The sequence below is a fragment of the Hemiscyllium ocellatum genome, unplaced genomic scaffold (assembly GCF_020745735.1).
Source record: "Hemiscyllium ocellatum isolate sHemOce1 unplaced genomic scaffold, sHemOce1.pat.X.cur. R, whole genome shotgun sequence".
Classification (NCBI taxonomy): domain Eukaryota; kingdom Metazoa; phylum Chordata; class Chondrichthyes; order Orectolobiformes; family Hemiscylliidae; genus Hemiscyllium; species Hemiscyllium ocellatum.
Genome location: NW_026867602.1, coordinates 934,792 through 947,918, shown reverse-complemented (window position 1 = coordinate 947,918; position 13,127 = coordinate 934,792). Strand labels below are relative to the sequence as shown.

Sequence of the window (13,127 nt, the reverse complement as noted above, 5' to 3'; positions counted from 1 at the left end):
CCCCCCCGCTCCCCGTCGCTGACCCCCCGCTCCCCGTCTGACCCCCCCCGCTCCCCGTCACTGACCCCCCGCTCCCCGTCACTGACCCCCCCCGCTCCCCGTCACTGACCCCCCCCGCTCCCCGTCCCTGACCCCCCCCCCCCCCCCGCTCCCCGTGACCCCCCCCGCTCCCCGTCCCTGACCCCCCGCTCCCCGTCGCTGACCCCCCCGCGCCCCGTCGCTGACCCCCCCGCTCCCCGTCACTGACCCCCCCCCGCTCCCCGTCACTGACCCCCCCGCTCCCCGTCACTGACCCCCCGCTCCCCGTCACTGACCCCCCCGCTCCCCGTCACTGACCCCCCCGCTCCCCGTCACTGACCCCCCCCGCTCCCCGTCACTGACCCCCCCCGCTCCCCGTCACTGACCCCCCCCGCTCCCCGTCACTGACCCCCCCCGCTCCCCGTCACTGACCCCCCCCGCTCCCCGTCACTGACCCCCCCGCTCCCCGTCACTGACGCCCCGCTCCCCGTCACTGACCCCCCCCGCTCCCCGTCACTGACACCCCCCGCTCCCCGTCACTGACCCCCCCGCTCCCCGTCACTGACCCCCCGCTCCCCGTCACTGACCCCCCCCGCTCCCCGTCACTGACACCCCCCGCTCCCCGTCACTGACCCCCCCGCTCCCCGTCCCTGACCCCCCCTGCTCCCCGTCACTGACCCCCCCGCTCCCCGTCACTGACCCCCCCCGCTCCCCGTCACTGACCCCCCGCTCCCCGTCACTGACCCCCCCCGCTCCCTGTCCCTGACACCCCAATAATACAGGCCTGTCACTGACCCCCCGCTCCCCGTCACTGACCCCCCCGCTCCCCGTCACTGACCCCCCCCGCTCCCCCCCCCCCCGCTCCCTGACCTCCCCCCCCCCCCGGGCCTTACCTTGACGCGGAAGCGGAGCAGGGCCAGCCGCACGCAGTGGGCCAGGCAGGGGGGCGGCAGGAACCAGACCCGGGGCGGCGGGGTGCCGCGGCTGCGGACGTGGTTGGCCACCAGCTGCGCGCTGTGCCGGGCCTGGCTCTGGCGGCGGCACCAGTCGGGCAGGCGGCCCTTGGCCAGCGCGCCGTCGAAGGCCACCACCAGCTCGAGGCCGGCGGCGCGGCAGGCGGCGGCCAGCGACGCCAGGTAGGCCAGGGTCTGGTTCCACTGGCCGCCGCTCACCCAGTCGGTGAAGGAGCCGCCGTACAGGCGGTGCAGCCCGGTCTCGGCGTCCAGCAGCAGGCGGAGGGCGGGGGGCGGGGCGGGGGGAGGAGGCGGCGGCGGCGGCGGCGCCGGCAAGCCAGGCCCAGGCCTCGGGCCTAGCCCAGGCCTGAGGCCCGAGGCCCGGTGGCGGGCGGCCCGGGCCAGCTTCTGCAGCTCCACCGGCACCACCGCCGCCGCGCAGTGTTTCTCGATGAATTCCTGGAAACCCTGGACCCCCATTTTGAGAGAAAAAAAAAATTTGAAAAATAACGGTCGGAATTTGAAAATAAACCGAATTTGACGTGAAGGGGGGGGAAAAAAAATACCTCACCCCCCCCCCCACCCGCCGGGGAGACGGTTATTTAACGGAGAAGGAGGAGGAAAATAAAAGAAAAGGGGAAAGGGGGGGGCGACGGGAGGAGGGAAGAAAAGATCGTGTGTTTGTTTTATTTATTGTCAACCCGCCTCTCTCGCGCTGCCTCCTGGCGCCTTCGTCTCCCCCCGCGGCGCCTCACGGGAGTTGTAGTCCCCCACCCCCCTCCCGCCGCGTTCAAGTCAATGGGCTTGGCGGCCCCACCGGACTACAGTTCCCGTCGGGCTTTGCTGAGGCGTGAAGGGGAGGAGTTGTGCGCGCTCTCCCTCCCCCTCCCCCGGCGCCCTGTCTCCAACCGCCGGCGGCCGCGGGGCATGACGGGGATGCGCGGTTCTCCTCTCCTCTCCTCTCCTCCCCCTCGCCCACGTTTCTCCAATCGCCGGCGCCCGCGCTGGTTTTCGCGAGGCCTGACGGGATTTGTAGTTCTCCCCCCACCCACACGCCCCTCGTTTATCCAACCGCCGGCGTCCGCGAGGCATGACGGGATGTGTAGTTCTCCTCCCTTCCCCTCCCGCCGCCACCGCCGTTTCTCCAGTCGCCGGCGTCCGCGGTCGTGTTCGCGGGGCCTGACGGGATTTGTAGTTCTGCCCACCCGCCGCCCTGTTTCTTAACGCAGGCGTCCGCGAGGCATGACTGGATTTGTAGTCCCCCTGTTTCTCCAATCGCACGGACGTCCGCGCGGCATGCTGGGAGTTGTAGTTCTCCGCTGCCCCCTTCCTCTATTGGAGTCCGTGGAGCGTGAGTGGTGAAGGAGACTACAACCCCAGTCGGGCTCTATTTTGCCTTCCCGTTCTTGGCGAGTTTGGTGGTGCATGACGGGATGTGTAGTTCCGCCCTCCGTCTCCCCCCTTTGTCATCCATGGAGGGTCTGGGGGAAGCAGACTACAACCCCCGACAGCCCGTCTCGTCACCCACCCGTGTCCCAACCCTTAACGATTGGGTAGCCATTCTTGGTATGGTTCGAAGTCACGGAACACGTTGGGTACCGCCCAACAGATTTCTATTGAACCATAACCTGGCATTGTGATTTTCTTTCAGCCCTGTTCACCTCAATCCAACACCGGCAGCTCCACATTCCCACCTGGACATGTTTGACAATGTATGATGGGAAATGTAGTTCCACCCACTGCCCTCCTCACTTTGGTGCCCACTGATCTGGTTGAAGAAGACTACAACTCCCATCGTGCTGTCTCGCCACCCCTCCCGTTTCCCAGCGATGGCGTCTGGGAATCCATAAATGACTCTACCTACACTTCTATTCCATGGAAAACATAACCACTTTTTAATACAAATTATTTTTGTCTTTTATTGGGCAGATAGAGCCATGGTTTGTTATGAATAGGGTCTTTGACTTGTTGCTACTCCATTCTTAACTCAAAACACACACATACATCCAGACACCACCCCTCTCCCCCTCCCCAGGGTGTGCACAGAGAGACCCATGCCTCTGACCATCATCTGGTCCAGGAAGCCTTTACCTCTCTTCCATGTGGCTCAAAAGACAACTGAGTTCCTCACAGCCGGGCTCAGGGTGATATATTCGAGGGGGTGTGGGTTTTGGGGCACACCTGCAACCCAGTCATTGAGATGGGCAGTTTGACCCAACTGCTCTTGGAAGTGGTTGTGGTCAGATGTCCAGCACAGAAACAGGCCCTTTGCTGTAACTCGTCCATACCGGCCAGATATCCTAGCCTCGTCTAAGCTAGTCCTATTTGCCGGCACTTGGCCCATATCCGTCTCAGTCCTTCCTACTCACGCCCCCATCCTCATGCCTTTTAAATGCTGTAATTTTAGTTTCCTCTGGCAACTCATTCCATGCACCCACCCTCTCTCCCTCAGCTCCCTTTTTAAATCTTTCACCCTAAATCTACATTGCTCTAGCTTTGGACTCCCTCACCCCCCTCGACTTTGTCGGTCTACCCTCTCCACGCCCTTCTTGACTTTGTAAACTTCTATAAGGTAGTTGGCGAGGCCCAACCATGGTTGTCATGCCCTTTGGCCTGATCTCTCCATTCATGTCAATGGAAGACAGGTAGCAAACTCCCACCAGTCACACTCAACAAACCTCATGACAACTGTTCAGAAAGCTCAGCATGTCTCGGAGCAGCTGAGGAAGGTTCACTCTACCTGAAATGTTAATCGATTTTTGTCCAGATGCTCCAAGGCTTGCTGACCTTTCACAGCAATTTGTTTTGCTCTTGATTTCCAGCATCTGCAGTTCTGAGCTTTTAGCCAACAGATCCAGTCTCTGGGTAAGATGGCGGCTCGATGGACCGAGCATAGACTGGCACTGTAGTCAATCTACCTCCGAACCCACTGACCCAGGTTCAATGCCCACCTGCTTCTCATGCCCCTGAGCAGGTCGATGAGAAAGTAAGAGTTGAAAAACAAGGTGCTAATTGTTGTGGGGTTATCAAATAAGAAGGGGTGAGGTGTGAGAATGTCAAGCATGGAGACAGTTGTTGGGGATATCCACAACAGGGTGCTAGGTGGTCGTACAGCACGGTAACAGACCCTTTGGTCCAACCAGTCCATGCTGACTATAAACTAACAGCCACCTGCTCCTGGACCGTATCCCTCCAAACCTTTTCTTTTCATGTACTTCTCCAAGTGTCTTTAATGTTGTAACTGTACACACAGCTGCTCCTTCCTCAGCAAGTTCATTCCACCCATCAACCACCTTCAGTGTTCAAACAATTACCCTCATGTCGATTGTAAACCTTTCTCCTCTCTTCTTAAAAATATGCCCCCTATTCTTGAAATCCCCCACCCTAGGGAAAGGACATCTGCCATTAACTTCTTTCTACCCCTCAGGATTTTATAAACCTCTAAGGGTCACCCCTCAACCTTCTACACTTCAGCCAAGTCCCAGCCTGCTTACAACTCACACCCTCCATTCCTAGCAATATCCTGCTAAAACTCCTCTGAACCCTCTCCAGCTTTTAATAAGATCCTTCTTATAACTGTGACCAGAACTGCAGCGCAGTTGCTGAGGGGCTGGGTGTCCATAATGGGGTGCCAGCGTCAGGGGAGGGAGCAGGCATCAATATTAGGGAGGGAGTGGGTCAGGTGTCAACAGAGCTCCCCTCCAGCGCTGAGAGGGGAACCTGACCTGACTACAACGCCCAGCAGGTCACTCCATCCGAGCGCGGATACAGGAGCGGGCTCGGTGACGTACTCCTTTCCAGGGGACACTCAGCCACTGGGACTTGGACCTGGGCTGGGCTACAACTCTAAGTGCCTTCCGTTAAGTTGTGCTGTTTGTTGCAGGAGCCTGTGGCGATGTGAATTACTGCATTCGACTTGCCTCGACTTTTGCACTCTAACCAGAGACAGCGCCAGATTAAATCCCTGAGCCCAGTTTGGAACTCAAACTTGTGAAGATTGGAATTGGACGCCAAATCATCTAAATGCAAGAAAACATTTTTTTTTATAAAAAAGAGATCCATGTTATAATTGCAGCTGGGGTGTTGGTGGCATTGTGGTATAGTGTCTCCACCTCCTGTAGTTTCTTACGGTCCTGGGCACAGTGGCTGCTGTACCATGGACCCAGAGTGAATGCGTTCAATGAAACTTTTCATTGAGCACTGAAGTTCTGATGAAAATAAACCGCTAACACAGTTTCTCTCCAGCTTGCTGCTTGAGTTTGTTTTGTTTTCAATACTGTGGAAGGTTTACCATGTGAGGCAGAAGATGATTTGAGATTTGCCTGCAAGCTGAAGAAGCAAGGTGTGATATGGAAAAAAAAACCTTTTTCCTTTTGGTGAGGAAGGTGAAAGAAAGCTTGCCTGGAAATGTGGAAGAGGCAGGATCCACTGAGACACAGGACCAGTTACGTGACGGTCGATGGAGAGCAGGGATGGGCCCAATGGGCCATATAGCTTTATCCGAATCCTGAATGATTTCGGCGGGAGGAAGGCTCCAGGTCACGATTAAACATAGCTCAACCACCATCGGTGAGGATAGCCCAATGGGTCCCCCTGTACTCAGCATGTTGGTGGTCCTCCTGTGGCTGAAGTGGACCGTGCCAACTGGCCTCCTATCCTGCACACCAATGTCAGTCTGGTAACGTGTACCCATCTGCAACGGTTCCACACTCCCCTCCTCCCCCTGAGCCAGGCTCACCTCCGCTCGGGCTGTTTCGGAGGGGCAGTCGAGTCCAGGACATGGCTTTCGGGGATGCGCCTGGAGTCACGTGTGCAAGTATTGACAGATTTCTTCTGGCTACAACTGGGTTTTATATTTCGCACGGGCACCATCAAAGTCTGAACAGGCTGGGTGCACATGTGGGAAAACCAGCAACCTCTGACAAACTCAACCGGGAGACAAAGACATTGACACAGATTTGGTCAGGTTTTCTCTCTCTTTTCCTTCTAATTTTACAAAGGTACAAAACTCATCTCCCACAGGCAGCTAAAACATCTCAGGCATGTTTTGACTTCTGGACACATTTTTTTCTTCCCCCCACCCCCCCACCTCCCCACCCCCCCCCACCTCCCCACCTCCAACTGGGTAGAGACGAGACATCAACTTAGAACAGTTTTACTTCACAGTATATAATCTCTCCTTTTTCTTAAAAAAAAACACAAAATAATGCTCACAGGCAACACAAAAGCCAACATACAAAGACGGGAGGTGGAAAAAAAAAGAAAAATCACAGTTTGAGTTTACAGGTAACACTGTTTTAGTCAACGCTCATCACAAACACCCACTTGGCTAACACAGGAGGACAGATGAGAGACCGCAATCCTCCCCATCCATCCAACAGAGAGTACAGCAGACCAGTGATTCTCCCGCAGCCTTGACCTGGGTCCCCCTCCAAACTGCTCTCCGTCACACCAACTGAAAAATATCATGGCTGGTACCTCCAGAGCTGGCCAAAGTTACACAGCTGCCTGGGATGGAGATTCCGAGCCATTGCAACCCTTCCAAAACATCCAGCCAACTGGAGATGTCAGCTTTGTCTGCCCCCAACACCTCTCGACATACACAAAAGCAGGGAGCAGCAAGAAGCAACGCATCCCCCCCGGGCTGGTGAGGGGGAGGGAAACAAAACTGGAAAGAGTTAGTATCGAGGCACTGCAAGTCTACAGGGTGCTTTTTTTTGATATAAAACAGAAGTACATTTGAGAGGACTGCGTGTACACGGTGTCAGAGGGCAAGGGTCACAGTCACGACACGGTACAGGCACTGATATGGAAATGTCGTTCTCTCAAATCAGGAACATGGCACAGCACCACCCAGAGAGAACAGCATAGTTCAGCCCTCACACTAAGGTCCAGATGGAAGATGACAGAATGACTTCTGACGAAAGCTCAGCGAGTGCACGCTCACTCATATTCACATTTACGTACACAAATGTTTGCATTGTGTTGCATACACAAGACACTTCAACGATCTGTCCCCACCAGTACTGTACCCCAGTGTTATTTAGCTACAGACCTGTCCCCCACCAGTACTGTACCCCAGTGTTATTTAGCTACAGACCTGTCCCCACCAGTACTGTACCCCAGTGTTATACAGGGACAGACCTGTCCCCACCAGTACTGTACCCCAATGTCATACATGGACAGACCTGTCCCCACCAGTACTGTACCCCAGTGTTATACAGTGACCGACCTGTCCCCACCAGTACTGTACCCCAATGTCATACATGAACAGACCTGTCCCCAATAGTACTGTACCCCAGTGTTATACAGTGACAGACCTGTCCCCACCAGTACTGTACCCCAGTGTTATACAGGGACAGACCTGTCCCCCACCAATACTGTACCCCAGTGTTATACAGGGACAGACCTGTCCCCACCAGTACTGTACACCAGTGTTATACAGTGACAGACCTGTTCCCCACCAGTACTGCACCCCAGTGTTATACATGGACAGACCTGTTCCCCACCAGTACTGTACCCCAGTGTTATACAGTGACAGACCTGTCCCCCCCCAGTACTGTACCCCAGTGTTATACAGGGACAGACCTGTCCCCACCAGTATTACACCCCAGTGTTATACAGTGACAGACCTGTCCCCACCAGTACTATACCCCAGTGTTATACATGGACAGACCTGTCCCCACTAGTACTGTACCCCAGTGTTATACAGTGACAGACCTGTCCCCACCAGTACTGCAGCCCAGTGTTATACAGTCAAAGACGCGTCCCCACCAGTACTGTACCCCAGTGTTATACAGGGACAGACCTGTCCCCACCAGTACTGTACCCCAGTGTTATACAGTCAAAGACGCGTCCCCACCAGTACTGCAGCCTACCTTCAAGGACAAAGTGCATTTCCTAAAAACAGACACAAGCAGATTTGCAAAGACAGAAACATGGAGCTACACCGCTGGTCGTCTTTCACAGTATAAGATAGAATGGCATGAAATTCTATGCAGCCTCACATGGAGGATCAAATTCCCATGCTGGGGCAGAGTTGGGCAGCGACAGGACAGGCTCATCTCACAGGCCCTCCCATTACACCGTTCATAGCACACCCAAGACAATGCCTTCCACTCCCCTGGGAACTGGGTTCCAGTAAACAGGTTAAAATGCAATAACTCACTGCTTACAATCCAACAGCACAGCGTTGGATAATCACAAGGGAAGCAACACGGCTGCAGATGGAATTCCCAAACCACCCCTCCACCGTTCGGAGAGGGAGGGAAGGAAGGAAGGAAAGAGGGAAGGAGGGAAGGAAGGATAGATCCGGACTGCAGTCGGCCGCAGTCTCGTCAGATTGGGCCAAGGTTACCTGGCGGGATGGGGACCCCCTCCGAAAAGCAGCAGAGCATCGCCAGGGTACACAGAGATGGAGCTGTGAAGGCAAGGAGTGGGTCAGTACCAACAACTGGACCGGAGAGGGAGAGGAAGATAATTATTGGGTGTGTGGGGGGGCGGAAACAGAGAGACAGACAGAAAAATGAGGGGGGGGGGGGGAAAGAGAGCAAAGCTTTAGGTATGTGCTCAGACAGGACTGATGGGTCAGCAGGGAAACAGAAAGTCACATCAAGCCTTACAGCAGCTGTCTGCCACACTCTCAGGCACTCAAACCCCACATCATCAAGGCACTGATGTTAGCACCTCTTTTCAAATCCCACTCCGCGCACAACTCCCAGCTGGGGATTGAAGCCAAGGCAACACACCTCAGGAACAATATTGTCAGAAAGTCCATCCCTACAAAGGTCCTTCAGGTAACAAACTCACAGAAGTTGGTGACCAAGCACCACAGCCTCACCTGGATCTGTGCACAATACCCGGCGTCTTCAATTCACAAAATAAACGCGATATACCACCACAGACCAAAATGGAAAGCACAGAGAAATTTCTTCTAAAGGAAACACGTGCACGTGTAGGGTGGGTACACACACACACACTCTCGTCTCAGTACAACATCGTTTTCAAGTAAATTATTCCCAAACACGATGCTGGAGCAGGTGAGAAGAGACACACCTGGGGGAGGGGAGAGGAGGAGAAGCTGGGAGAACAGGGAGTGTCCGTGTGTACGGGGGTACCCCGGGAACGGGGAGTGTCCGTGTGTACGGGGTTACCCCGGGAACGGGGAGTGCCTGTGTGTACGGGGAGTGTCCGTGTGTACGGGGTTACCCCGGGAACGGGGAGTGTCCGTGTGTACGGGGAGTGTCCGTGCGTACGGGGGTACCCCGGGAACGGGGAGTGTCCGTGTGTACGGGGAGTGTCCGTGCGTACGGGGTTACCCCGGGAACGGGGAGTGTCCGTGTGTACGGGGAGTGTCCGTGCGTACGGGGGTACCCCGGGAACGGGGAGTGTCTGTGTGTACGGGGAGTGTCCGTGTGTAGGGGGTTACCCCGGGAACGGGGAGTGTCCGTGTGTACAGGGTTACCCTGGGAACGGGGAGTGTCCGTGTGTACGGGGAGTGTCCGTGCGTACGGGGTTACCCCGGGAACGGGGAGTGTCCGTGTGTACGGGGAGTGTCCGTGCGTACGGGGTTACCCCGGGAACGGGGAGTGTCTGTGTGTACGGGGAGTGTCCGTGTGTAGGGGGTTACCCCGGGAACGGGGAGTGTCCGTGTGTACAGGGTTACCCTGGGAACGGGGAGTGTCTGTGTGTACGGGGAGTGTCCGTGTGTAGGGGGTTACCCCGGGAACGGGGAGTGTCCGTGTGTACGAGGTTACCCCGGGAACGGGGAGTGTCCGTGTGTACGGGGAGTGTCCGTGTGTACGGGGAGTGTCCGTGTGTAGAGGGTTACCCTGGTCCTGTAGGATGATGCCAGGTACTGGGAGGAGGAGAAGGAGTGGGATAGGAATCCTGGAGCGTTCACCTTCTAGAAAAATTGAACCCCATTGAACCCCGAAACATGGAGGGGGTGGGTGAGTGGCGATCCTCTTTGGGGGTTGAGAGAGGAGGGAGGTGTAGAGGAGATATTCGATTCCCAGTGTCTCAGGGAGATAGCGGCTTTGAGGCGCTGTGTCAATGCAGGGAGACAGCGAGGGGATTCGGTCTCTGAATGGCTCACCCTGGCCTTGCGGCAGGTTTGGGTTGGGGGAAGACGGGGAAGGGGGTGGAAAGGGGGAGGGGCCGGTTAAGAAGGCACAAACAAACAAACTCCCCACCCCACCTCGGTATCCCTTCAGCGCTCCCCTCACCCAGACCACAGGATCCAGCCCGATGCGTGACAGGCCAACGTCTCTCTCTCTCTCCCCACTCCAGCAGGATACCCTCGATGGGTAACGGGCTCTCTCCCTCCGTGCAGGGTACCGCTGGGGAGAGCGGGGTTGGGGATGAGGGCCGCTGGGATTGCGGCTCATTTTTCTCCTCTCGGTCCCCCTTCTCTGCAGCCGGCAGTGACACATCTACTGAGGGTGGTGTCCTTTTCTCTCTCGACGTTGTCCTGGAGTCTGCCTCTCACTTGGAGCGTGCGGCCGCTGTTGTTGAGGTCTGAACGGCTCCTCCCCCGCTGCTGGTCAGGTACGGGGCCGTTGGCGGCAGAGGCGGCTGTGTGGCGGGTGGGGGAGGGGGAGGAGGAGGAGGAGGAGGGGGAGCTGCCCCGTGAGGGGGCCCACAGCAGGCCGGCAGCCCGACCCGCTGAGCCTGGTACGCTGCTCTGGCCAGTCCCGAGTACGGGCACCTGTGCGGGAGGGAGTACGGGGCCGCCGGGCTGGGGTGAGAGTTCACCGGGGCAATGGTGGCAGGCTGTGACCCCTGACCTTGCGACGTGGGCACCATCCAGACGGTACACGTTTGGGAGACTCCCTGTGGGAAAGGAGAGAGAGAGAGAGAGAGAGGAGAACATGGAAACCAAAGTGGCCGTACAGCCCCTCCACCCTGCTCACATCCACCCCCATGTTTCTGACAGTGTGTGAAGTGCTATCCCAGGACGATTGTGTCATGGTGTATAAGATCCGGCGTGACGTTTACAAGGTGTGTTTGATTCCGGGATGGCTGGTCCCAGGAAGGGCTGCTTCATTCATCCCTTTTATCGCCTTGCAAGTACCGAGGGAGCTTTTACCTTACTCCCCTGTTGACCCTGGGGGCGGGGCTGCGTGGGGCAGAAGGAATGGAGACCATTGGTGTGAGAGCGCCACGTGCGCATCCGTGAGGAGGGTCAGGCAAAACCATGAAGGGATGCGGGGCAGTGCGTCCCTGGCCGAGGGCGGGGGGCAGGGCGTCCCTGGCCGAGGGCGGGGGGCAGGGCGTCCCTGGCCGAGGGCGGGGGGCAGGGGAGGGTGACCCTGCGCCAGGGCGGGGGAAGGTGACCCTGCGCCAGGGCGGGGGAAGGTGACCCTGCGCCAGGGCGGGGGAAGGTGACCCTGCGCCAGGGCGGGGGAAGGTGACCCTGCGCCAGGGCGGGGGAAGGTGACCCTGCGCCAGGGCGGGGGAAGGTGACCCTGCGCCAGGGCGGGGGAAGGTGACCCTGCGCCAGGGCGGGGGAAGGTGACCCTGCGCCAGGGCGGGGGAAGGTGACCCTGCGCCAGGGCGGGGGAAGGTGACCCTGCGCCAGGGCGGGGGAAGGTGACCCTGCGCCAGGGCGGGGGAAGGTGACCCTGCGCCAGGGCGGGGGAAGGTGACCCTGCGCCAGGGCGGGGGAAGGTGACCCTGCGCCAGGGCGGGGGAAGGTGACCCTGCGCCAGGGCGGGGGAAGGTGACCCTGCGCCAGGGCGGGGGAAGGTGACCCTGCGCCAGGGCGGGGGAAGGTGACCCTGCGCCAGGGCGGGGGAAGGTGACCCTGCGCCAGGGCGGGGGAAGGTGACCCTGCGCCAGGGCGGGGGAAGGTGACCCTGCGCCAGGGCGGGGGAAGGTGACCCTGCGCCAGGGCGGGGGAAGGTGACCCTGCGCCAGGGCGGGGGAAGGTGACCCTGCGCCAGGGCGGGGGAAGGTGACCCTGCGCCAGGGCGGGGGAAGGTGACCCTGCGCCAGGGCGGGGGAAGGTGACCCTGCGCCAGGGCGGGGGAAGGTGACCCTGCGCCAGGGCGGGGGAAGGTGACCCTGCGCCAGGGCGGGGGAAGGTGACCCTGCGCCAGGGCGGGGGAAGGTGTCCCTGCGTGGGAGAGGCTACGTGTGTGACTGTCCCCAACGTGCCCCCAAGACTCACGTCACAGAGCTGCTGCTGCTGCTGCCAGCATTCGAGGTCGTGCCTGTTCTGAATCTCACGGATCATGTTCAGGCTGGGCTTCAGGCAGGCAGCTCCGATCCTCTCCTTGGCCCAGTCATCCACCAACTTGTGCAGGTCGTCCGTGAAGGTGCCCTTCTTGGCTCCTGCCACGTGCTGGGGGCTGGACACGGCCAGGTTGCAGAAGGGTCCTGCAGCGAGGGAGAGCACAACATGGGTACATCACCGCCCGTCTCTCACTGGGACCGTGGAACGGCCGGAGACCCAGGGCACAAGGGGAACACAACTCCAGTCCGTTCCACAGCCCAGGCCTCACCTTCAGTGATGGGTCACATTGTCCCCGTTACATTGGCAACTCATGGGGGGCTCCCCATCAGGGTCCCCCAGTGATGCTGCATGAGGGAACAGCCAAAACCTTTCCAACAGCCTCCTCCAACCCCTCACTTCATCAGAACCACTGAAAGGGCGGTTTGGGGTGAAGGGGTGCTGGAGGAGGGGACAGAGATAGGGAGGGGGTGTAGGGGATGGAGGAGGGGACAGAGATAGGAAGGGGGTGTAGGGGATGGAGGAGGGGAACAGGGATAGGAAGGGGGTGTAGGGGCTGGAGGAGGGGACAGGGATAGGGAGGGGGTGTAGGGGACAGGGATAGGAAGGGGGTGTAGGGGATGGAGGAGGGGAACAGGGATAGGAAGGGGGTGTAGGGGCTGGAGGAGGGGACAGGGATAGGAAGGGGGTGTAGGGGCTGGAGGAGGGGAACAGGGATAGGAAGGGGGTGTAGGGGCTGGAGGAGGGGAAAGGAATAGGAAGGGGGTGTAGGGGCTGGAGGAGGGGACAGAGATAGGGAGGGGGTGTAGGGGCTGGAGGAGGGGATAGGGATAGGAAGGGGGTGTAGGGGCTGGAGGAGGGGACAGAGATCGGGAGGGGATGTAGGGGCTGGAGGAGGGGACGGGGATCGGGAGGGGATG

General features: G+C 58.8%; 2 protein-coding genes across 5 annotated transcripts in view; both read right to left on the bottom strand.

Moving 5' to 3' along the window:
- Positions 1-1,688, bottom strand: part of LOC132809033 (constitutive coactivator of PPAR-gamma-like protein 1 homolog) — a 103,644-nt gene extending 101,956 nt beyond the window's left edge. The window contains exon 1 of the mRNA XM_060822409.1: positions 912-1,688. Within this exon, the coding sequence (XP_060678392.1) occupies positions 912-1,451 (540 nt within the window). The 5' untranslated portion in view covers positions 1,452-1,688. The remainder of the gene's footprint in view (positions 1-911) is intronic.
- Positions 1,689-6,110: 4,422 nt separating this feature from the next.
- LOC132809054 (serine/threonine-protein kinase WNK3-like) overlaps positions 6,111-13,127 on the bottom strand; it is an 81,862-nt gene continuing 74,845 nt past the window's right edge. For all 4 annotated transcript variants that reach the window (XM_060822438.1, XM_060822440.1, XM_060822441.1 and 1 more), the window contains exons 21-22: positions 12,145-12,353; positions 6,111-10,805 (exon numbers count right to left, since the gene is read on the bottom strand). In XM_060822438.1, coding sequence (XP_060678421.1) covers positions 10,458-10,805; positions 12,145-12,353 — 557 coding nt within the window. In that variant the 3' untranslated portion in view covers positions 6,111-10,457. The remainder of the gene's footprint in view (positions 10,806-12,144; positions 12,354-13,127) is intronic.